The 26,932-nt window shown below is 45.3% G+C and overlaps 1 protein-coding gene across 1 annotated transcript; it reads left to right on the forward strand.

Moving 5' to 3' along the window:
• The first annotated feature begins 6,428 nt into the window (after positions 1-6,428).
• On the forward strand, positions 6,429-25,409 carry ankrd49 (ankyrin repeat domain 49). Its single transcript, XM_030352167.1, has 3 exons — positions 6,429-6,727; positions 17,380-17,636; positions 22,664-25,409. The coding sequence occupies exons 2-3, from the start codon at positions 17,406-17,408 to the stop codon at positions 23,171-23,173; spliced, it is 741 nt and encodes a 246-aa protein (XP_030208027.1). The 5' UTR covers positions 6,429-6,727; positions 17,380-17,405; the 3' UTR covers positions 23,174-25,409.
• The last annotated feature ends 1,523 nt before the right edge of the window (positions 25,410-26,932 follow it).

Consider the following 26,932-nt stretch of genomic DNA (forward strand, 5'->3'; position numbering starts at 1 on the left):
AGGTTTAGATTGAAAAGTAAAAATAATTTATTAACAGACGAAAAGTTTAAATAGAAATAATGGGTCTGGAGAGGGAGAGACCTGGGGAGGAGCAGAGGATCTTGCCCAGGTTACCTATAAGTCAGAGGGCCGTCACACCCCCCCCCATAGGAAAAGGGTTCCAATGGAACTCTACTATTCATAGGGTGCTCGGGACAACGCATCTGCCACTGCATGAGGGATGGAGTCCACAAGGACTGTATTAGCCAAACACGCCGGACGGGGGCATACTGGAGAGGACACACGATCATAATAAGTCTTCAGTAAGTTAATATGACAGAGTTGGTTAGGTTTCCTACGCAAAGGCGTGGCAATCAAATAGTTTTGGTCTGAAACTTTCTTTACAACTGTATGTGGACCAGTAAATATAGCCTGAAAGGGGGAACCGACCAAAGGCAGCAGAGCGAGAACTTGATCACCCGGGGAAAACGTGCGTTGCTCGGATCGACGGTCATAAAGACGCTTCATTTTATGTTGGGCGCCTGCAAGTTTCTCTTTTGCTAGCTCTCCAGCAGCATATAGCCTATTCCTGAATCCATTTACATAATGCAGCAAGTTTTTAGGTTTTCCAGTCAACTGACACGTATGGCAAGTTTTAATACACGAAGCCACATCCCTCTTTAGACGAGGCCAAAAAAAATAACGCAAAATGCGATCATATGTTTTACGGACACCCATGTGTCCACACTCGTCATGTGACACTTGCAAAACCAAACTATGAAATTTGGAAGGCACGACAATCTGGAAAATAGGATCTCAGACTAAATCAGGACCATGTGGCACCCACTTTCTCACAAGAACCTCATCATGAATGAAGTATGCCTGTGCACTGTCCCTCGCACCAGCAGCAGGGAGAGCCCTCTCAAACAGAGGCTTCTGAGAAGGGTCCACCTGCTGCTCTCTCACCAGGTCACCGTGAGAGACAGCCAAAGGAAAATCAGACAAGGATAACCTGACAGTTTCTGGGTCATCATCCACTTTTTTAACATTGTTTGCACGGCGCATCGCACGGGTGACTGCACAAGCAGTGAACACCTCGGGAAACTCCCTTTCACTATCATCAGGCCTGCTTTTAACCAGCGGTACTGACGCTACCACAACGGATGGCACATCAGCCCAAACACGCGCACCAACCAAACCATTACCCAATATCATTGTGACTCCTTCAATTGGTAACGCTGGCCGAACTCCCACCGGCGCTTCACCCTGGAACAAATCAGAAAAGAGCCTTATCTTGTGTAGGGGAACATTCAAAACGTTCATGCCCATTCCAAGGACTGGAATGACGTCACCAGTATCAGAGTTTTCTGAAAACGGCAGAACTGACGCTACAATGAACGTGTCAAATGCACCAGTATCACGCAAAATTTTCACAGGAACCTTGTTGTCACCTTCCAATAGAGACACAAACCCTTCCGTTACGAATGGCAGATAAGAATCAAAACCTGGGGAGGGCCGAGTTTTGGGTGATGGTTCAGATTCTGGGGTGACATAACCGCCCCTGGGGTGACATAACTGCCCCTGTGGTTTCACCACAGGGGCAGCCAGACCGGCCCCTTGCGGTTCCGAACCCTTCTGGGCACCGCTCGATCCACTTCTTGGCCTGAGTGCATAACACTCAGACTTCCAATGTCCCTTTTTACGACAATAGTTACAAACTTTGTCAACCTCCCGTGCACTATGTTCACTCCTGTATACTGACCCGACGACTCTACCTAGACCAGCAGCAGGCTGCATATCAAACAAAGGGATATTTCTCCTGAACCCAGAGTCAGCAACATAAGGGCGAGGCTCCCCAAACGTACCCTTGTGCGTCAAGGTGTAGTCGTCTGCTAGCGCAGCAGCTTCAGCAACTGTTTTAACTTCCGTTTCACCGACGTAAGTAGCAATCTGTTGTGGAACTGCAGTCTTAAACTGCTCAAGCAATATCAGGTCGCACAAACTTTCAAAGTTGTCAACCTCTGAAGCAGTGCACCAGCGATTAAAGTGCAACACCAAGTCACGTGCAAATTCTAAATGTGACTGCGTCTTCCCTCTTCTCCAATTTCTGAAGTGCTGACGGTATGCCTCTGGCACCAACTCGTATACCTTCAGCACAGCAGCCTTAACTTTGGTATAACTTTGGCTATCAGTGTTACTCAGTGCTGCGTATGCCTCCTGAGCCTTTCCTGTGAAAGCACACTGCAACATCAACGTTCGCTCAGTGACGGGCCAACCCCGTGTATCCGCAATACGCTCGAACAAAGACAAAAATGTGTCCGGGTCTCTTTCATTAAATTAGGGCAAAAGGCTCAGGTTACGAATAATATCAAAAGGACGCGAGGACACACCACCAGACTCAAGTGAACCATGCCCATCAAACACGGAATCACCAGAGAGTTTACCCGCACTAACCAAATCCAGCTTTCGTCGTTGCAACTCCATTTCACCTAGTTGCTTTTCCATTTTAATTTTTTCGAGTGCCAATTCCTTATCTATTTTCATTCTTTCATGTTCCAATTGTATCAACATCAGCTCTTTTTGTTGGTCAAATGTTAACCCAGGGACTATCGACCCAAGCGGAGGCAGCCCCTTTCTCCAGATATGCAATGAGACATTCCTTAACCTCCTGTTTTTTCTTTCCAGTTATTGCAACGCCATAATGTTCAGCGATTTGTAATAATTGAGCCTTTGTAAATCGTTCCAATAACTCCTCAGATGGAGCATCAAAAAATGTTTCTATGCCAGCCATGATTGCAGAATGCCTACGGACCCAAGAGCGCAGACCAAAACCCTCCGCTGCGCACTAGAGGCACTTAACCAACTCGTAGACGGTGCGTTCCCTCTAACTAACTACACAAAAATCTTATTAAGCTCAACCCTAGTCTTCATGTGGCTACTGGCAGCGGGTACTTACGCACTGAAGCCCATGGGTCGGAAAAGAAGACCAGCACGCTGGCGCCTCCCCCCAAGCACATGGATGTGCCCCCGAGACAACTGCTGCTAACCGCGGTCACCACAACACTACTGGTAGCGCTCAGCAACACCCCAAGGACGAAGCCGTAACCTTACAGGGAAGTCCCGCAATTATAATTGCACAACGGTGAGTCCTAGTACTGCGTCTTGCTCCAGGCTACATATCACGCATACATGAAAACTACCTGAATGTTGCACAAAACAAATGCTCCCCCTCTCTCGTCCAGACACCGAGCAGAAAACACAGTAGAACAAGTTTAATTTAATCAATAATATTTAAACTTGACAAACCTCAGAGTGTCTCCCCAATGCCAATCAAGGCTTTACCACGACACACGGCGGTGCACTTTCCTATAGCCTCTTGGCCACCCGAATCAATTCATTTAACAACAAGAACAACAAGTGACACCTCCTTTCCTTCAACAAAGGAACGTCAAAGGAGGTACACCTAAGTAATCAAGTGTGCCCCTACCAATCAAGGCACCTGGGAGCCACACAATCAACAAAAACCGAAATCAATCGATTTGAATTCAACAAAAAATGCTTACCACTACCTGATTCAAACGGACGAGCCCCCAATTTGTCACGGCCCGGCTCTTGGCCATAACAAATATGGAGACACACCAAGGTTTAGATTGAAAAGTAAACATAAATTATTAACAGACGAAAAGTTTAACTAGAAATAATGGGTCTGGCGAGGGAGAGACCTGGGGAGGAGCAGAGGATCTTGCCCAGGTTACCTATAAGTCAGAGGGCCGTCACAATATCAAATTGACTAAAAGGACACGCCATGTCTGCCACTGCCTTCCGTCTGCAGGCTTCAACTTAAGAGCAGGAGAAACTCAGGGTTAGTTGAAGAAAACCTGCCAGCGAGCAGGTTAGTTTCACAGAGTATGTTGCCAGGGTAACTGACTCAGAGTTAAGCTGAACTGGCTTTGTGAAACCGAAAAACCAGAGTTTCCCTCATCTCGGGTTTAACTAACTCCGAGTTTTCACTAAACCTGAGGCCTGTTTCAGGTAGCTGGTTTAACATACTCTGAGTTTAATCCTGCGCTCTGAGTTGGTTGACTCAGAGTTCAGGGTTGAAAAGCAACTCTGGTTTTTCGGTTTCAGAACAGGTGATCAGCGTTGGCTTAATCAACTCTGAGTGTGTTCACGCTGGGTTGGGGGCGTGCCTGTTGACTATAAAGAGCCATCATCAATGGATCTCTGATAACATGATCAAACATGGACCAAAAACGTAGATCCAGTTACTTTTCACCCACGGAATTGGAAATTCTAATGCACGCATATGCCGAGCAGGTACCCATTTTCACCAAAAAAAGCAATACCGCCGCGGCAGCGAGAGCGCGAGAGAGAGCTTGGCAGGAAATAGCTGAACAAGTCAATGCGTGAGTAAAATAAAATAGTAAAATAAAATAAGAGGAAAGTTTAATATCTTCCACTTATTCAATATGTAAATTGTGTGTGTGTGTGTGTGTGTGTCAATTTACACAGGAACAACCCGAGTTGCCCCAAGAGGACTTGGCAGCAAATGAAAATGAAGTACAAAAATATAGTTCAAACAGGTATCTAATGTTTAATTGAAATCAAATCAATTGTGCTGTTTTGCCTGCTCTACCTAATTTAACAGCTATATTCAACATGTGATGGGTCTATATTTAAGCAGTAAATGTAAGTAGTACATTTCTCAGCCACCCCAACACTGCCAATATTTAATAGGATTTAGATATTAGAAGGCTACACCTAGGCAAAATGCAGTATGTATGTATGTATGTATGTATGTATGTATGTATGTATGTATGTATGTATGCATGTATGTATGCATGTATGTATGTATGTATTCAAAATAGCGCTTACTGAATATTAGGGTAACATTTTCCTCCATGTTAGCAAATCGAAAAAAAGCAGAGCCCCGGCAGACTGGAGGGGGTCCACCTCTGCAGCCCTCACAGAGGCTGAGGAGATGGCCCTCAGCCAACAGAGTATGGGTCCTGTGGCTGAGGGCATCCCTGGGGGGAGCTCCTCTGATCCCCCCCACCCCCCAGGATAGAAGTGCCTTTATTTATAAGAGGTTGGTTATTCAAAATAATTAAATATGTACACGCAACCCAGCGCGTTGCAAATTAGATGGGGCAATATTCTGGCTCAAGTAATAATTTCACTGTCTAATCATCTTCTTCCAGTTACTGATGGCGTCATCGCCCCACTTGAACCAGATGCCCTCACCAACCTCCATGCAATTGTAACAATTCTTCACCTTCCACAGATTATTAATAATGTCTTGGTAATTGCTGAACACAACCGTTAATGTCATTACAGGAAGATGATGGAGAAACATTGTCTGCGGCATTCGAAAGGGAAAAAAAAATTAACCTCTAAAAGTTGATGATAGCGTTGTACAATTTAAAACTGACATCTTCTTTCTCTCAAACAGGATGAAATCGAATCCAATGAGAGGCCATCCACTTCTAAATCACAGCTTACCTCTGTAAGATTCTCCCTGGAATTATAATGAAACGCTCTACTTGGCACTGTGAAATCCAATCTCATCTTTTGCATTCCTATAGCTTCCAGTCAAAGACTTATACAAAATCGATCTAGAAAAGCAAATACACAAAGCAGACTTGGAAATGGACCACCTTAGGCAAAAGATGCAAAAGGATGCTTTGGAGATCCACATTTTGGAACATTTGTTAAAGGTGGGTGAGGTGCAAACTGGGATACTGTTCCCTGCTCTAAAAACATACCCAATATGAATGACTTTTTTTGTGCTTTCAGGAAATAAAGAAATCCTCATAAAAAGTAGATTGTCTTTATTAGAACACTGGCTGTGGTGGGACAAGTTATTTTGTTGAACAGTTTACTCAAAGGGTTTTACTCCAGTGAACAATGCAGACGATTTTGCTGAGCATGTGCATGTAGAGAAGAAGCATCTGGTTAAAAGCAGTAGGCTACCAGGGTATTTTCTGCCTTGCATTCTTAATATGCGTTTCTTGACTTGCAGCAGTTATAGGTCCGTGGTTAGTCAGCTACTCTGATCATGGGAAAGCCACAACGTTAAAGTGACTGTAGTACAGTGCGGGTGGGATGCACGGGGCGGATCATTCTGCAAATGCGTTAATTGCGTTAAAAAAAAATACTTAAACTTAAAGCATGCCCCCGGTGCGTTTGAGAGTTAACATGGGGGCTGAGAAGGTGGTGTAAATAAATGATAGATTGCGCTGAAAAACGATAGCGCTCGTGAAGAATATTATCAGGAAAAGAAAGTATATCCAGCCGGCGTCTTAATAATCGTTCCTCACGGAGATTCCCTCTGAGGATCGCAGCCTCTACGTCCGCAGGCTCTCGTAGAAAAGGACATGCCATTTCTAACACTTCCTTCTGTCGGAGAGCTGACTTCAGCCTTATAGACGTTAGACCCACTGCGTATGTTGCCGCAGCAACTAACTCTCGGTTGCGCTGAACCTGCTACCTGAAACGGAAAACCCAGAGTTTCCATTAACTCAGAGCGAACAAACTCGGGGTTGCCTCAAAACCAGCTACCTGAAACAGGGCTCTGTTGTTTCCTTAGCTGGCTTTACTGGCTATGAATGCCGAAGGGTCTTGTAGTTTGAATACCGAATTCTCCACAGGAATCATACCCAATACAAACTACATTTCCCATCAGTCTAGCGAAGGCGAGCGTCATCCACGGAGGGGAACCGTGGTTTGTTTTGAAATCGAATATCAGGTAAATTCGTTTAAATTGGTTGGGTAGTTGGTTACAATATCATCTGTTTATGCAATTAACTTAGTCTTGTATAGTGCATTTACTGGTAGTGACTGCAATAGCGTACCGGTAGCAGCTGACTTGGCAACAACATAGGCAATACACTAGCATCGTACGTGTGGGTGAAGTAACGTTACAGTATCATTTAATGTCCATTTCCTAACTTATGGTTAGCAAACCAAAAATTAAGATATTTCAAACTTTATTTCGATGTATATTCTGACATTCCTTGATCAGTAAATGTCGTGCAACTCATAGAGTAAGGCTCCTCTCTGCTTACACAGCCTACCCCCTCAATAAAGTACTGCGGGGTATTCCACGAACGGAGGTTTAACAAACACAGTTAACGCTGAACTCTAGGTTGATTGAACCTGTGCCTACTAAACCAGAGCTGTCGGTTCCACCGCACGGGTTATGCATTAGTTCAATCAACACGGGGTTGGTTAAAGGTTGGGTATGGAATTCGCTTTTTTGGCCATTTTTGCAGAATTACTTGAAATCCTTATCATAACCCTGTGGAAGGGTTCGCATAAATTGGCACAGGTAATTAGTAAAAGAGACATGAATGTCATTCTTATCACGTTCCCGCATCCTCCCATATGTTCTTCTGTAAATATAACCTATAGTGGAAATAATTACAATATTTGCAGTATCGCCCCCACCGACAACGCATGGTATTGCATGGATCGGAGCGTCGCGTATCAAAAAATGGGAGGACGCGTTTTGCTGCGCGTCGACGCATAAAGGCCTTCACACACCGGCGCCGCAGCGGCGCGTCAAAAACTCCGCCCCCATTACGCCCCGTGCCCACTAACTCCTTCAGTCAACGGAGGTGGGAAGGCGTTGCTGACTGATGGGGGAGTAGTCTTTGCAGAGGCATCCGTCAGCCAATCAAATCGCTTCGCCGGGTTCTTCCCGCTACTTCCTGCTTGTTGCGATGCAAGATGACCCGCTTTCCCGCTTTCCAGTATCGTCAGAGCCCGAGTCGCGTCACAGTGCTTAAATTTGCAGACGCGATCTGATTGGATGACGGATCCGTCGCTGCCGAAAAAGTTGAACATTTTTCAAGTTCTTGACTGAGCCGAAGGCTCCAACGGAACGGACGGATCCACAATGCATTGCGCGTCCGTCCCCATTAAAGTCAATGGGGATCACGCAACGGACGGAGGTAGTGGGCACGGGGCGTTATTCCGGATGTACTAGCCCAACTAGTCTTTGAGCCAATAGTTCTATTCCCTAGCGTTGCCGCCCCTGAAAAAGCGCTTTGTAAAAGCTGGTTTGTACATCCCGGGTCCCGTAGGCACCTCTATATCTACCCCTCACCACTGGATGTCGCCCTCTTTCGTTTATGAGAAAACTATTCTGAGAGAATGGACGATGAGAGACTGGTCGTCGAGGTGGAAAAGTATGTTGAATTATATGACCAAAGTTCCCGTCATTATAAAGACAACACCAAAAAGGACATTGCCTGGCGAGCCATAGCTCTGGAAGATTGGCTCTTCAGGTGAGAAATCAACAATGGTGGACTAAGTACCCAAACCATTAACCATAAAGGGAAATAGACGAAATCAAGTCACATATAATCACACCATGTTAGGTAGAAACCAGATTACTTGTAATCAGGGCTCTACACTAACTTTTTTTTTCAGGAGCACTCGTGCCCCTAAGTTAAAAAGTTTAGGAGCACAGGAAAAAAAATGGGGGCACAATAGGTTTTTGTTTAGAACATTTATTAGCGTGCAGAAATAGCACACACCAACAGAACCAACTTACTGAAGCAAAATTAAGACAAATAAATAGACAAGATTAAATTTAGCTTACACAAAAAAGCACCAATTTCGGCTTCCACCGTACCAGAGGTTATTGGGCTGGGTGCGATTTATATAGAAATCGGGACAGCGAGAATGCATAGTGGACTCGATGTGTTTCACCACTGCATCGCGTTTCAGATTAGGGTTCCCCGTTATAAACAGAGAGGAGCCTGCCATTGCCGATTGGGCTTCCTTACAAAATGTACAGAACATTTTCATGTTCTTAGCATCATAAACTAGCCACCCGAAATCCTTCAACCAGTCGGGGGATGAATTTGTAGACTTAATCGACTAAACTAACAGCATTAACTTTCTCCCCGCAGTCTATTCATAATATTGTAATGACCACGGAAGAGGCAGTGAATGAAGTATTGATCAGACAGCGATTTAGATACCTAATAGTTTTTTTTTTTTTCTTGTTTTCTTTTTTATTATTATTATTTACTTATTTATTTATTTAATTTATTTATTTATTTTTTCCACAATGTCTTGTTTTTTAAACGATTTATGATGACTATACTCTGTAAGGTGACCTTGCGTGTCTTGAAAGGCGCCTCTAAATTAAATGTATTATTATTATTAATAAACCGTCGGAACACACAAGACTGGTAACCATAGCAACGTAGGTAAACAAACCCCGCTAAACCCTCGGGTAGCGCTCCCCGCGCTACGGCCATCCGGAGGCGCACAGAGATTTTGGCCGTGATATTATATATACAATTATATACAATTATATTATATTATATACTATTCTATATAGAGCTCGGGGAGTCGCAAACGGCAACAATCACTTTCTCCTCCATGCTGCGGTTCACCCCGGATTGCACTGCAGGGAACGGTTGGCCGGTTGAAAACCGATTGGCTGTTACGTTACGCACGTCACTCAGTGGCCACGCTGTTGAACGCTGATTGGCTGTCATCAGGCGAATGTCGCGGCAAAGTTTAAATATTTCAACTCGAGCTAAAGTTGCTTGCTGCAAATCCGCCTGAAATCCATGTGAACGCGCTCGCCCGTGCCGGGCAAAAGTGTCGCGCTGCAAATGGTATCGCTGCTTTGTATGGAATCGTTTCGCCCCTTCGTGTTTGGTATGAACGCACAGTATAGTGCGCTGTGGAGAAGTCACTCGCACGCGTGCTCCTGTTTTGTTTTTCTCATTTGCATGCCGAAATATTCACTCGCAAATGCGAGTGAAATGGGCGAGAGCCCTGCTTGTAATATATATATTTTTATTTAAGGCAAGGCAGCTTCATTTATATATCACTTTTCAAGCATGAAGCAGACTCAAAGTGCTTCACACAGAAACATTCTCATACAATAAAATAGATAATGATCATGTATTAACTGTCTCTGGATTTAAGGAAAAATAACATTAAGGGCCCTATTTTAACGGTCTGAAACGCAAGTGGGAAAGCGCGAAGCGCAAGTAGCTTTGTGGGCGGTTCTACGGCACTATCGCTATTTTACAGGCGGATAAATGACGCTTGCGCCGCGGCGCAAGTGTCAAAGGGGTTGGTCTGAAGCAGCCTAATTACCCGTAGGTGTGGTTTGGGCGTAACGTGCAACAAACCAATGAGAGTGCCAGCTACCATCCCCTTTAAGAGCCATGAGCGCATTTGAATCGGACGAGTTGATATTTAGACAGCGCGTCTGCAGTCTCCGATGAGACAGATGCACATGAATTTCAAACTGCAAATGGCTTAGTATATTGCCAAATAATATGGCCTAATTCACACATGGAATAAGGGGGTTTCTTCCACAACTTCAGAAATACTGAGTCCTCAAATAAATGTCGGCAAAGAAAACGTATGATAGGCTATAACATATGATATGCGGTAACTGTGGTTCTATTTAATGATATACGCAATACATTATAAACATTGTTTCTTATCAGTATTGTATGCTATCCTAATATGCATGTGTCCCCCCGGTAATAGACATTGGTTGCCATTGATTGTATTATGCGTTACGTGTTTAGTTTGCCCAAGTGAAGGAGTTCAAGTATCTCGGGGTCTTGTTCGCGAGTGAGGGTACTATGGAGCGTGAGATTGGCCGGAGAATCGGAGCAGCGGGGGCGGTATTGCGTTCGCTTTACCGCACCGTTGTTACGAAAAGAGAGCTGAGCCGCAAGGCAAAGCTCTCGATCTACCGGTCGATCTTCGTTCCTATCCTCACCTATGGTCATGAGGGTTGGGTGATGACCGAAAGGACGAGATCACGGGTACAAGCGGCCGAGATGAGTTTTCTCAGAAGGGTGGCTGGCGTCTCCCTTAGGGATAGGGTGAGAAGCTCAGCCATCCGTGAGGAACTCAGATTAGAGCCGCTGCTCCTTTACTTAGAAAGGAGTCAGCTGAGGTGGTTCGGGCATCTGGTAACGATGCCCACTGGGCGCCTCCCTTGGGAGGTGTTTCAGGCACGTCCAGTGGGGAGGAGACCTCGGGGAAGACCCAGGACTAGGTGGAGAGATTATATCTCAACACTGGCCTGGGAACGCCTCGGGATCCCCCCGTCAGAGCTGGTCAATGTGGCCCGGGAGAGGGAAGTCTGGGGCCCCCTGCTTGAGCTGCTCCCCCCGCGACCCGACCCCGGATAAGCGAACGAAGATGAGATGATGATGAGAGTGTTTAGTTTGCGTGTGTTTAAACAGAGCACACACGCGCGCCCGCATTCATTCATTCTTTTTAACACTCACTCGCGGTAAAACAATGTTTTTCACGATCAAATAGGCCTACTCATCAAACCTAAAAGTTATGGGCATGTAGGCCTACACGATGTCTGTGTCAAGAAAATATGTGTTTGCTGTACGGTGTTTGCAGATGCATTGATTTAAAAGTACAACTTATTACCGCTGCATCAGCTGTTCTTTCCCAAATAATTTACCAAGAATGTGCGGCTAGGTAGATGAGAGAAGCAAAGTGTATGCGCGAGGTGCACAAGCAATCCGTATGCATGCATGCGCATGTAGGCATGCGCCCTTAAAATAGCGTCTGAACAACGCGCCACTGACTTTAAACCAGGTATTTCCTGGTCAGTAGCGCAATGGTTTTCAGAAACGTCAAAATACCGTTTGCGCCAGAACACGCCTCCTCCTTCCGCCGAACCGCCCCTTGGGGCGCAAGATCATTCCCTAATTTACCGGCGAGTGGCGCAAGTGGCAAAAGAGCGCTCTGCGCCAGTTGTAAACTAGCAACGACACATGCGCCAGTGACTAATGCCGCTTTTCCACTGCATGGTACCAGCTCGACACGACTCGACTCAGCTCGCCTTTTTTGCGTTTCCACCGCGAAAACATGGTATCTGGTACCTGAAGTGGCTGCTTTTTCTAATACCGCCTCGCTCTAGGTTCCAAGCGGCTGAGCCGATGCTAAAAGGTGACGTCGGCAGACGGCCGGCCACTGATTGGCCAGAGAGTGTGACGAAGTCACGAGAGCGACATGGCAACCATGCTGGTAACAGCCATAGCAGCGCCGCAGCCAACATATTCCACTTCTTCAACATGCCAGCTAATAATACGAACACGAATACCATCGCATCGATGTTCTCCATTGTTGTTATGTGGGTTCTGTCCATGTGTGGGTTACGTAGGTGTTGTTTGCGTCGCATACAAAAATACGTCACGGCCCTTTCGCGCAGCCGACCCCGCCCACGTCCCGGAGGTACTATTTGCGGTGGAAAAGGACCCGCGCTGCTACCGTGTCGAGTCGTGTCGAGTCGTGTCGTGTCGAGTCGAGCTACATGTGCGGTGGAAAAGCGGCATTAGTCACTTGCGCCGGATGCAAGATAGGGCCCTAAGTGTCTCGAGCACTCAAATAAAATACACTGGCTACTGAATCCAGCACAGCAATAACATCACTGTATTTATCCCGAGGGATAAAAAAAAAGTATATATATGCAAAAGAGTATACCAGAGAGGGATAATAACTAGATTATAGGTCATCATATAGGCTGCACCATATGGTTCTGCCTTTGCACACTAAGTGGCGAATTGAAATATTGGCGTGCCTCTCAGGATCTGCACGGAGCTCCTGGACCAGATTGTGGCATACCCCCTGTTCTTGTCTCCGTTCATTGATGGGATGCACCCAAACCCTTCGTCTTCTCCTTGCCCGCCTACAGCGCAGGAAAAGAAGGGCAGCCCCCCTCTGTCTGGCAACAGTTATTTGTTCTGTTGAAATAAAAAAACCTCAATAAAATGTAAAAGAGCTTGCTCAATTAAAATGGATAGCTACTGGCTGCATACATGTAAATGTGTGGCTATGTTAAGGCTATATAGATGGATAGATAGATAGATAGATACTGTATTGGTCCCAATGGGGATCAATAAAGCCATCCAGGAGCTCAATACAATAAATACTCACAATAACAATTGGCCTTAAAAGGTGACTGCACTATATACTAAAAAGGCTTAATAGAAGGTCCTGCAGTTATTGAGATTGTTGATGCAGTAGATGAATAATTGCAAAATATAAAATAAATAAGAAATGACAGTAAATAAAACGATAAAGTGCCCTACAAACTGAGTTGATCTGATGCTTGAAAACATACTTTCACTGCGCAGATTATACATTTTTCAAATTATTCAGCCAAAAAGATGGAAAATGAATAAACTAGGCTACAATAGGCTACTCACCCATTGCATTCCGTCTCTTTGCTGCGGTTGATTGACAGGTGACTTCCTGATTTTATACTGCAGCGCGGCCGTCGCGCCGCCTCCTGTTGGTGCTAGGGGCGTGCTTTTGACGCACGTAAAATGCGCGCCGCGCCGCTGGGCGCCGGTCTGTGAAGGCCTTATGCCCCGTGCCCAATACATGCGTCCGTCGACTGATCCCCATTGACTTTCAATGGGGAAAGACGCGCAATGCATTGTGGATCCGTCCGTTCCGTTGGAGCCGTCGGCTCAGTCATGGCTCAGTCAAAAAGTTGAAAAATGTTCAACTTTTTCGGCAGCGACGGATCCGTCATCCAATCAGATCGTGTATGCAAATGTAAGCACTGTGACGCGACTCGGGCTCTGACGATACTGGAAAGCAGGAAAGCGGGTCATCTTGCCTCGCAACAAGCAGGAAGCAGCGGGAAGAACCCGGCGAAGCGATTTGATTGGCTGACGGATGCCTCTGCAAAGACTACTCCCCCATCAGTCAGCCACGCCTTCCCACATCAGTCAACGGACGCATGTAGAGGGCATGTAGGGTTACGCCCCGTGCCCACTACATGCGTCTGTCGACTGATCCCCATTGACTTTCAATGGGGACGGACGCGCAATGCATTGTGGATCCGTCCGTTCCGTTGGAGCCGTCGGCTCAGTCATGGCTCAGTCAAAAAGTTGAAAAATGTTCAACTTTTTCGGCAGCGACGGATCCGTCATCCAATCAGATCGCGTATGCAAATTTAAGCACTGTGACGCGACTCGGGCTCTGACGATACTGGAAAGCGGGAAAGCGGGTCATCTTGCATCGCAACAAGCAGGAAGTAGCGGGAAGAACCCGGCGAAGCAATTTGATTGGCTGACGGATGCCTCTGCAAAGACTACTCCCCCATCAGTCAGCCACGCCTTCCCACATCAGTCAACGGACGGAGGTAGTGGGCATGTAGGGTTACGCCCCGTGCCCACTACCTCCGTCAGTTGACTGATCTCCATTGACTTTGAATGGGGACGGACACGCAATGCATTGTGGATCCGTCCGTTCCGTTGGAGCCTTCGGCTCAGTCAAAAAGTTGAAAAATGTTCAACTTTTTCGGCAGCGACGGATCCGTCATCCAATCAGATCGTGTATGCAAATTTAAGCCCTGTGACGCGACTCGGGCTCTGACGATACTGGAAAGCGGGAAAGCGGATCATCTTGCATCGCAACAAGCAGGAAGAAGCGGGAAGAACCCGGCGAAGCAATTTGATTGGCTGACGGATGCATCTGCAAAGACTACTCCCCCATCAGTCAGCCACGCCTTCCCACGTCCGTTGACTGACGGAGGTAGTGGGCATGTAGGGTCAGGGCCCTTACATAGTCGACGCATCGCTACGCATACGCGTCCAAAAGGCTACGCGACGCGACGCTTCGGCCGCCATTATGGGTCGACGCGTAGCAAAACGCGTCTTCCAAATTCTTCATACGTGACGCGCGGATCCATGCAATACCATGCGTTGTCGGTGGGGGCGATACTGCAAATATCTTACATTATTCCCACTATAGGTTATATTTACAGAAGAACATATGAGAGGATGCGGGAACGTGATAAGAATTACTTGACGTCTCTTTTACTAATTATCTGTGCCAATTTATGCGAACCCTTCCACAGGGGCAAAATGCTATTTTGATGCGCGACATCAAACAGCTGATGCGGGATTGTGAGCCATTTTAATGATCTTCTTGTCACCCGATATTCGTTCTATTACTGGCCTTATTTGTTTTAGTGTTAGCCTATTTGAATTAATTCCGTAATGTTTTGTGTTCACGTTCTATGTGAAACATAAGTGTTCATGTTCTGTGTGAAACATAAGTTCAGTAGCCTCTTTGAGTGAATGAAATTTGAAAGCGTGAGTGTGTAGTGAATGAAAAATGTGTGCGTGTATGGTGGGACTATTTTCTGTATTTGATAAATAAACCCCTTTTCTCTAATAATGTTGCCTACCATATAATTTCTGTGGACATTATGCGCTATAGCTTTGGCTATAGGCCTACACTTAAATAATTCATTCATCTGTCAAGGCAATAGCTCGTTGTATAAATATTTTATATGGATATGAATTAATGAGTTTGAGGTAAACCAAATTAGGTAACTTGTGTAACATGATAACTAATGAATCAAAAGTCATGTTTCCAAGTGACCAATGTATATACATTTATTGGTCAGTGCGCATACCCAATCGTAGCACATTGTACTGGTGGGGAAACACGCCAGCATCTGACAATAATAATCTGCCAGCTGCTCCCTCACAAGGGCCGGTTTTGGTGAGAGTCGGGAAGATATCGGATGACTCGCGAAAGGAGATCATCAAACTTTGGCGCCGACATCCGAAAATACTGGAAATGCCTCTCCTCGTCCATGCTTCGCATTGGAAGCACCAGAGAAACAAATTCCCCATCCTGATCTCGTGTGGACCCTATCTCTGCGCTTCATCACTCTTCTTCCGTAGCCACTTTGATCGGAACTTCACCTGGAACGTCACCCGCGAAAACACCGGTGACTCTGCTGCCACCCATGGCGTGAGTGGTGTATTGCATGTCCTGTAATACACCAACGTCATACGCGACGTTCGCGTATGCTGCGTAGACTATGAAAGGAAGCGCGTCACTCGCGTCGTTTACGCGCGTTTCTCGCGTCGACTATGTAACCGCCCTTAATGGCGGCCAAAGCGTCGCGCCGCGTAGCCTTCTGGACGCGTACGCGTAGCGATGCGTCGACTATGTAACGGCCCTTAAGGCGGCTGCATGCTTCAGCGTTGGTGTTACGTTGTTGCGCAAAATTTACTCAAAGCAATTCATGCTCCCTTTTAGGTTGCGAGTGTTGCCAAGCAATTTACCGCCAGAACAGTAGGTGGAGTAATATGTGGAGTAAAGTTTTTCGTTGAAGACGACCTCGAGAATGACGTCTTTGTCTGTGGGAGTTGTTGGTTTGTTTATGTGCCAGATCGTGTTCTCCCCATACACAGTGAATGATGGCAACAGACCGAGGAACAGGGGTGATGAAGTTGTTGATCATTGGGGTTGTATAAATGGGCATATCTCTCTACATTTTAAAACGACATAATGTGTTGGCAGAAAAGTTAACTTCACTTCACGTTAATGCTTTTGTATATGAGCCTGCCGGGTCGTCCTTGCCTTCTGGCTTTTAAAAATGGCGGTATGAAAACAGGAAATGTGATACTCCAGACAGGAAGTAGTAACCAGACCAGCAGACCAATCACAGCCTTGCAGGCTGCGCGGCTCGCGTAAAAGCTTACGTAAAAAATGACGCAAGTCTAGAAAAATCGCCCGACGCACACAAGACGTGAGAAGTCGCGCAAGGGGTGCGCAAGGGCGCGCAAGGGCCTCTTGCGCTTGCGCTTACGCTTACGTAACTGAGCATAAATCGGCCTTTAGTCAACACGGTCAAACAGGTGTTACAGGGCAGCTGCTGCTGCTTCCCCAGGGATTATCCCAAAGGTCTTTCCAATTTTTCCGAATTTGCTCTTGTTAGGATATTTCGAATGTCCATTCCAGCATATGTAAAAACAAACAAAGGATGCCCTCAATAAAAGCTTTGAGAGAGTGTGGTAATCAACGTGAACAATTTTCAGCTTGCTAAGAAAATAAGGACGATGTTTGCCCCTCTTATTTCTAAGACCTCTTATAAATCAAATAAGCGCCCAGAAGAGATGTCCCAGGTGATCATACATTTCATACACACATTCACACACCAATTGAGGAATCAACCATGCATGGAAACAGCCAGCTTGTCAGGAACAGTTACTGTTAAGGTACGGCCACACCAACCGCGTTACTCGCGTTAGGGGCGTTGAAAATCGTCATTTTTGCATAGGGAACCATTGGTCTAGGCGCGTTACACGCGTTGAAGCGTTGAAGCGTTGCGTGTCTTGCTTAGGGACACCTTGACACTCAGCTAGGAGGTGCAAGGGAACAAACTAGCAACCTTCTAGTTTCAACGCAACCCGCTCTACCTCCTGAGCTAAGCCTACAGCTTAGGTCACTTGCCCACCTCATTATTTACTTCATGGTCCTCTTTTTAAATAACGAATGTATTTTTGTGTGTGTGTGTGTGTGCGTGTGTGTGTGTGCAATTTGCATAACTCCTCCACCCATCTATAGGGTTATAACGCAGAAACGCAGCCGGAATGGACTTCCCCGAGGACTTCAACCAGCTGGAGCTTCTGAAGACCCATGGACACCTGATCCCCCGCGGGGCCAGCAGCCTCTGGACCGGGGAGGGTGTCGCCGGGGAGGAAGAGGAGGAGGAGGAGGAAGAGGAGGAGGAGGAGGAGACTGAGCAGTGGCTCTGTCAGAAGGAGAATTCGCTCCAGGACCGCCCTGAGGAGCTCATGCTCTGGGCAGCGGAGAAGAACCGGGTGAGTGTGTGTTTTCTTTTCTTTTGAATGGGAACGGTCACGCTCAGCTAGTTTGTAACATGCGAGAGTACTGCTTCATATGCGTCTGCAGTATCTCTGTAGCACTGTTAACAGGAAAAGGTGCTTGTGCTTTTCTCAAATTCGAAAAACAACAGAAAAACACAAATCCTACACCAGGAATGTCCATGGACCAACATCTCTACGAACAGTCTGTTTGAGGGATGCTCCGATCTATCGGCCTCCGATCATTATTGGCAGATATTAGTTTTAGGGATCGAACGATATGGATTTTTTAGCACCGATACTGATTTTCTTTCATCAGCCTTATCCGATGACCGATACGCTGACACCGATTTTCTTGAGCCGATATTTGGAGCCGATACTACATGGGAAATCAAGAGTTCTCTCGAGGGCATAATTTGAATATGCTCAGCGAGCCACTCTGGGAACGAGCAATATACTCACTCCCCGATTTTTTAGAGTACCTCCCTTTGCCAAGTCGTAGCTAAGGTCTGTCCTATTACTGGAGGAGTGAACAACTTTTCCGTTGCATAAGATATGGCTTCTGATTAACTTTATATTTGTATTGTAAAACGCATGAAAATATAAATGAAAAGTCTTAATTTATTTTCTTTGGCAAGAGACCATGGTATAAGTGTGATAATGCCCTTCGTGTTGTTCATAATCAGGAATTAATTCACTTTGCGGGGGGATATGGTCCTCCGCTGCGCGTCGGGCAGTTCTAAGGCCTCCGTGTCATCCATTAATTCCTCATGATGGAGACCTTGTCGGGCGTTATCCCTTACATATGTTATCAAGGCACATTTTAATGCCTAATATCGTTTCCAGCTTATCTGTTGGTCGAACACACGGGCGGGTGAGTTTGTCGGAGACTGCTCTCATTTTTGCCCAACGCTCCCTGTTCGCAATGCTCTACCAGAAACAAGCTTTCCTCTTTTTCTAAGGCCTGAATAGATTCTCGTCTTGATTTGTGGATTGCTTGCACGAGTTTTGGTGGATTCAGGAAGCATGCTCTGGTAACACGGAGCTATTCCTTGTTCTTCACATGGGCTTGAGACTTTAAGTGGTAATCACGCATATTTTTACAGGTCCAATCCAAGTCGTGCAGACAAGAAGTTATTATATTTTTGTGAAATTTATGTTGAAGGTTTGTTCCTGATATTTTTTGTTACTGCCTGCCAATTTCCCAAAGTTTATTTTTCGAAATTCTTGATGATGTATTATTACCATTGTGGGAGGCCTAAATAGGTATATTTTTGGCTTTGATAAAGTTGTGTGTGAGGGTCAGACGTTTTATGCCCTTTAGTATATTTAGGTTCATATTCTGTTCTCTGGTTTTTCGAAAGTTCTGTTAAATGAGTTGAATTAAAAAGAGTGGCTCATTTGAATAAAACTAATATGAGAAAAACGTCATAAATAAAAGCAGTTATGGCCTATCCACCATATCTCAAGGTTAAATAAAATGGCATGAAGTACAATAATGGCACAAATTAGGTTGAGAGTAAAAAGTACAAATAGGGGTACCGTGGATGGAGAGTTATTTATTTAGGGGTTCCGTGAGACAGAAAAGTTGGAGAATCACTGACGTAGAGACCTATTACATACCCAGACACAGCACAGCTCTGACACAGCAGTCATAAGCATCAGCCTTTCAGCTTGTATTGGAATGGACGGCTACTACTATTCTTATTGAAATACAATATACTTTTTAAAATACTCAACTGAGACTTCCAACTTTTTCTGACTAAAAGTTCCCATGGCATGCTACTTTATGTATGCTTTTATATAGGTGTTAGTGGGCCCCTAATACAGTATTTGAAGTCATTAAAGAAATTCAGCATGGGTGCCGAATTACAGCCACTACGAGCCAGTCCCACAATGGGCTTTCCACAAACATGTTGTTTCTGTCCCTGTATCTTTAAATGCTAATGAGGAGGAGAGGGGCGGGTCAAGGTGGAGGGTGGGGATGGGGCCCTGACTAGCTTACTGCCATGGCACCATGCACTTGTGTTTACAGTGGATGTATCGCAATGGCTCAGATTCATTCATTCATACGGAGGCCCAAACATCTTTTGGCCATGTTCTTTAAATATTTTAAATATTAACCCTCTGGGTGCTCCGGCGGGAGTCCTGGAGCTCTATGTCTAAATAATCGAATTTATTACACGGCTCTTCTCAATGCTGTGGAACGCTCCATTCACTTGCATGGGACTTTCCGACCTCTGGCGGTGAATTATTTTTTAATAATGACCGTTGTTAAGCATATAATGACCGCTGTAAAAGAAAGTCAAGTTTTTGCCTCTGATTCACGTCTTTCGTTCCACTCCGCAAGTAGTCCGGTAACTTATCAACCCCAGCGTGTTCGGTTGATCCAGATTGAACCACGACATGTAGGAGAAACGGATTGTTGCTCTCTCCCTTTCTCCTCCATGTCGCAGTCCACGTCAATCTGAATCAGATAGACGTGCATCCTTAAATGAAATCTGAACGTGACAACGCATTAAGTGGGCACAACTTCGGTGACATAGCCCTCTATTCTTGAATCATCCGAATTACTTGCCTGCATTATACTTTCTACGAGATCGACAACTTCTAGACCTTTTTCTGTAAACTCGTCAATTATCATGGAGGTTGCAGCTAATACAATGGCCTTTCTTGTCGCCATTTGTTTGTTTACAGTTTGTTTACTGTTTAAAAAAAACATTTAGAACAGTGTCTAAAAATCGTTCAAATTCTATTGTTTAAAGTTAACGCGCTCGCTGCGAACGTTCGCCTATGTTCGCCGATTCTGAATGCACCTCTGCTTATGGTGTGGTCACGTCACCTCGCTCGAGTCAAAGGTGGCTTTAATGAAAGCTGAACCTTTCCATTCATACTTTCAACTCTTTAACTCTGTATGAACTCTTTTTGAACTCTGTTCGAACTCCATTCAACCCTTGAATAGTTAAAAATCGTTTAAAGAGACACTGTGTAGAAATGTCTCCCATCTTGTGGTACAATTGTGTTTTTCAATCAAACTAATAGTGCTCTGGAGCACCTCACTTGATCAAATTTGCGTTGGATTCTGGTTTCAACTATGGTAGGCGGTATGGGCCAAGATTCAATGACAACATGACACTTTTTTTGAATTCGCCGGTCACGTTGCCTTTTTAATTCCCTTTTTCGTTTTTTTGGTAACGAGGATTCCTTCTCCTGAGGCGTGATTTAAGTATGATCTTGTATTATGAACGAAAGTGCAATGCAGAAATTGTCCGGGGCAGTGACAAGCCCGTCTCGCTGAGCTCATTCTAGGTTTCAGTTACGCTTGCTTTGAGCGGAAACGCGATCAGCCTTAATAGCTAGTACAACGTAGTGCCTTATGTCCCTCTCAGCTGTTATAGTTTTTCATAGATTGAAGCCTTCTTAGGACTTACCCGTTCAATGTAAATACAGATAAGAAATTCAGATTAGTTGATTGATTTGAGCTAATACATTACTTAAAACGCTACACAGTGTCCTTTTAAAACCAGCAATTAAGTGCCAGCCTAGGCCTTCACAGCCGGTAACACACAATGTCTTCTGAAATTGCCTTTGTCATTAGTATCGATCTACTTTCAGCTGCTGAGGTTCAGAACACATTCTCCTACAAGTTCAACTGGTGAGGTGCAAACGCATTTACATACCAGTTCAACTGGTGAGGTTCAGAACACATTCACCTCCCAGTTCAACTGGTGAGACACAGAACACAGTCACCTAACAGTTCAACTGGTGATATACAGAACACAGTCACCTACCGGTTCAACTGGTGAGGTTATGAACACAATCGTACAGGAGGGCCAACAGCAATGATCACAAAAGGCTTTATAGCCTCGTTTAAAAAAAATAAATGTTATAAAATGTAATATAAGCATGTGAAATGGTTCTTATAATATGCACAATATAGTTTCCCAAAAGCTATTTTTTCGCCCCCCCCCCCCCCCCCCCTTTTATTAAGCTGACGGCGTTGAGCGACTCGCATGATGAGGTTTGAAGAACGATGACTCTATATTTAAAACCGCACTGTGCAAAACTTTCTCTAGGTTCCAAATAATGAGAGGTTACAGGTGTAAACGAGAGCCATAACCCCAGGCATACACTCCACATTAAGATGTTTATTAGTGATCAGTTATGCAGCCATGGCCTCCAGCCTATATATTTTAAATCAGGACCTTCTCATCATGTTGACTGCAGGGTTGGGATATTTCTATTTAATTTAATGAATTGTATTTAGCAGTAAGCATAATATGAATAACGATTGAGGTGAAAAAGTCCAGAGAGAGGGATTATTTATATTTCCCCTTCTAATATTTGTGTTTCATTAAGCATCATGAGCATGACATTTTAACATTGGTTTCAAGGACATAAAAAATGTGTGCCAGGTGCCTGCATGGGTGTTTGTGTGCGTGTGTATGTGTGCCTGGGTCAATGACAAATAAACCCAAATTGGGGTTGTGTACACATCACATCACATACATTTCTAGGTTACATACAATACTCGATGATACCCACATTCTATAAAACAAGTCAAGTGTAATGTTACACATTTGTCAGGTGTATGAGTAAATGGTGCAACAGACTGATCTCTGCAGTTCAGGATAGAGACTTGTGTTCGATGCCCATGGTTCTACACTGCATCTCACGCTCTCTCTTATTGCCTCCTCTCTCTCTCCATCCCCGTTCCTCTCTCTCTCTTTCTCCCTCCTCTGTCTTTTTCCTCCACCTCTCGCTCTCGTACTCCCTTCTCTCTCTCCTCTTCCCCCTTCCCTCCCTCTCTTCCTCCCTCCTCCCTCTCTTCCTCCCTCCTCCCTCTCTTCCTCCCTTCTCTCTATCCGACCCCTCCTCTCTCTCTCTCTCTCCCCCCCTCTTCTCCCTCTCTTCCTCCCTTCCTCCCCCACCCCTTCTCGCTCTCTCTCTCCCTCCTCCACCCCTCCCTGACTCCATCCTTCCTCCGCTCTCTCTCCCCCTCCCACTCTTTCTCTCCCCGCCAGCTTTCGACCCTCCGCTCCCTCCTTGCCGCCGACCCGTCGCTGGTACGTTGCCGTGACGCCGACGGCTACACGCCGCTGCACCGCGCGGCGTACGGGGGCCACGTGGAGGCCGCCGCCGCCCTGCTGGCCGCGGGGGCAGAGGTGGAAGGCCGCACGGCCGACGGCTGGACGCCGCTGCACAGCGCCTGCCGCTGGGGCTGCGTCGCCGTGGCAACCCTGCTGCTCCGGGGCGCGGGCGCCGACGTCAACGCGCGCACGGCGGGGGGGCTGACCCCGCTGCACCTGGCGGCCGCCCACGTCAGCCAGCCCCCCGTGGACTCGGCCCGCACGCTGGAGCTGCTGCTGGCCCAGCGCCGCCTGCGGCCGGAGCTCCGCAGCGGCAACGGGGAGACGGCCGCCCAGATGGCGCGGCGCAGCGGGCCCCACTACTTCCTGTTCGAGATGGCGGAGGATTGCGTGAACGTGGCCGCGCCACCTTCCCTTCGCCCCACCCCCGCCCTGCTGAACTAGAGCGGACCTCATTCGCACTCTAAAAGAACTCTGCTAGTGGGCCGCACACGCACACGCACAGATATACAGACACAAACTGAAGGGCACATTTGTGAAATGTTTGGGAGACAAATGTCTGATGGTTCACTTCTAGGTGGAGTGTTGAGTCTACTGTGTTGTGACGTTATGTATATTATCTGTGTTATGTGTGGAATGGACACCAGATCTCCTTCGTAACAGTTAACTGATGCTATATCTTCACATAAATAAAGCTTGGTCTAATTATGTATTCTTTTTACAATTAAGACAAATGGAAATCTGTGGAATAAATAGGGAAACAATTACTCTAAGTAGCAAACAGTCATAAGCCAACGAAGAAACAAAAAATCATGGCCTGCCTACAGTGTTGGATGGGGGTTGAGTTTTGGGACCAGGAGCGATTTTTGTGTGAAATCTTTATTCTGGTCTTGTAATCCAGCTCTCCCAGGCAGGGTTTATGGTATCATTTCTATCCGTGGCATTTGGACATTTTAATTTATAAAATAAATATGAGAAATGTTTTCTCTCTTCCTTTCAAAGTCTAATATTGCCTTACAAATCTGCTACTAGATTTTGAGTTAAAGGGGTTTCAGATATTCACTTTTCAAGAGAAAGGACTAATCCTCAGTGGGAGGTCACCTTGTATACCCAGCAAGATTTCTGTACTCAACAGAGTTCAGATGCCATCATTATGTTGAATCCACTGTCTGCCTCCTACACATGTATCTGCCCTACCAGCCATGCTTGTGCATTAGGTAAACCGCTACTTCCTTTGAGCTGTTCTCTGAAACAGTGACCAGGGCAAATTATTAATATATTGCCCTAACCTTTGGCTAATTTCAATGGCTTCATATAAAAGTTAAATAATTGCTTTCAGAAATTAGAGACATTTATAAATATGAACTACTCAACCATCTTTTCTGCAGGACAAATTATTTTATTATTCACTGCGATGCCATACCTCACTGTTTTTCCTCTCAGCCGGCAGTAATTGGGGATCATGGGGAAACATAATTTTCCCAACATCATTGAACATTTATACAAGCATTTCAAGCATTTATACAAGGATTTCCTACCCTCTGGATCTATACTGGCAAAGTTCTGCTAAGTTGCGCATTTGGAATTTTTTTGAAAAACAACTGAAAACATCTGTTCACAAAAGCCCATGGTCTCTGGTCTATGTCTGCCAACTTTGGCAATCTTTTCATAGTTATTTTCTGTTCCTGTATTAATTTGTTTGTTTTCATTCTGCAGCGTAGAAGCAGTGCCACTTGACAATGGAATAGCTCTGAACTGCTGCTACACCAGTCCAGGAAATCCACTCACATGAGAAGGTGTATGTAAATTATTTTGACGGGGGTGATTTTCTATGTCGTTTTAACACCTATAAGTGCCGTATAGTCCCATCGCTGCAATACGGTCTTGTAGGAAATGATATAATAGTAATTATATCCTTCACTACCTCCCTTCTTTTCCCTGGTGCTGTCTATCGCCTTCTGCAAGTAATGAACCGATGTATCTGTTTGTTCAGACAATTTCAGACTTCAAAGGTCAGAGTGTGCGTGAGTGCATGTACATGCGTGTACACACAGAAGAGACGAAGAATGAAATCTCTTCCAACCAGAAAGAATTGATGATTAATTGAACATTGAATCAGAGAGTGGTGTGGGGAGCTGAGAGGGGGGGATGATGAGAGCCTGCCTCGCTACAGTACAGGTCATTCTCTACAGTCATTGTATAAAACCCGGCCCACGTCAGATAAACGGTTGTGACGGCCCGAGCCAGGCCCTGGTCTGCTGGGAGATCAGGCTGAATGATAGTGGGTCAAGAAACTTTCGTTGGAACAAATAAAACATTGGCTCCCAAGCTACTGATGAAAAAAGTGTGGGCGAAAAAAGAGGCCTATATACCCCACTGTAAATAAATCCTCAAGATTGATTAATCAAGAGATAAAAGGCATGTATGACGATGTTAAAGAAGACATATTCCTGGTTTAAAACAAAAGACCAACGATTTGGGGCTCACTACCCCTTTAATTAGTTTGGAATGAAGCCTTGTTTAAGTCTTACGGCCATTACAGGGGTGGTCTTTCAATGCGTTGGTCGACTTGAAATCAGAACGAGACTGTTTGGTAGACACAGTGGGGGGAGGGTGTGAGTTCATCACTGGTTACGAATGAGACCTACATAACACATTGTCTTATAAAGTTTTACTCCTGTGTTTTGTTTGTTTGTTCTTAGCCATCTGTGGCTGAAAGCCTTCCTCACTCCCCTGGGATAAACGAAGGTGGAGGCTGCAGTTTGGCATTGGCTCATTTAAATATCTAATTTCACCTGATTTGCATTCAATACCAAATAGTAATTAATATTTACCTCTATTGAGCGATGCATGAGCAGGTCTAACGCTAATTTGTTTTTCTTAGTATATTTTGCAGAGAAGCAGCAAATGTTTTATATTCGAATATCATTGGAGCGTATTTTAGATATGTGTGTGTGTGTGTGTGTGAGCCCAGGTGTGTGTTTGTGTTCTTGTGCATGTGAAAACAGTTGTGTGTGCGTCTGCAGTTGTGTGAGTATAAGTGTGAGTGTATGTGTGTGTGTGTGTGTGTGTGTGTGTGTCTTGTTCTTTGTCTAGCCTTTGATAACTGAACCAATAAAATAACTGAACCATTACAGCTGAAGAATTCTGAGAGTTTAATAAACTGGGACACGAAGATGAACGTTTACAAAAATCCATAATAATGTGTCCCAGTATTACAGCATCAGTCGAATAAACAAAAACGTTTCTTCAATTCTGGGTGTGATTTGTTAGCTCTACTCGCAGGTCTCCTTTCGTGTGTCGCTGCATCTCTCGTCAACTGATCTGATCACCTCTCCCACCTCCTCTCTTTCTCCCTTGGCTATCTTCACTCACATGTCCTTAATCCCATGAATAAACATGCATTCCAAATCGAAACACGCATCAAATGTACTTTCAAGTTCAGGGGACTAGCTTATCTGCCAGATGAAGAGACCTTGGTTCAAGGCAGGATTGAGACACATGTCTGATTAACCCCTAATAAGATCTGATGAGCCAGCTGGAGGAGAGGGCTACAGCCAGGGCTGACTCACAGAGCCCCATCAGGACCTCCACCCGACAGCTCTCACATGATTATCTGCTTAGTTCTATTCATGTCTGGTTTGGGATTCATTTTTACAACAGAACCCAGACCTGTGTGTGTGTGTGTGTGTGTGTGCGTGCGTGCGTGTGTATTTGCGTGTGTGTGCGCTTGGTTGAAGGCCTAGCCAAACATGGGATGGCCAAATTATCCTTTGTTAGTTTGTATTTGGATTTTCAAACATTATTCAAATAGCCTACTTCGATAGCACTTTAACACCTGTGTGAGGATTTAAACAGGCCGACAGAGACAGACTTGAAGCTGTAATTAGCTGAAATTGCTGTAATTATAATATTATATTATTATTAAATGTTTAATCATTTTGTTCCCATGGCACCCACTACTAAGTTGCCTTCATACAGGAATAGAAAAAAAATCGCTTGATAAAATTCATTGAGCGCGATTGCAAATGATTCATTTGGGCCAGCCCCAGTCCTGTCCCCCAGGTGGTTAATGCTCCTCCGCCTACGTGTGTTGCGGCAATGCGAGCCCCTTCCGCCTCTCAAATGAGTTTGATTTTAAACACATCATTTTGGATGTTAACGTCCAAAATATGAATTTGATCTGCCAAAAGAATTTAGGAT

Source organism: Gadus morhua, chromosome 3, assembly GCF_902167405.1.
Source record: "Gadus morhua chromosome 3, gadMor3.0, whole genome shotgun sequence".
NCBI lineage: Eukaryota > Metazoa > Chordata > Actinopteri > Gadiformes > Gadidae > Gadus > Gadus morhua.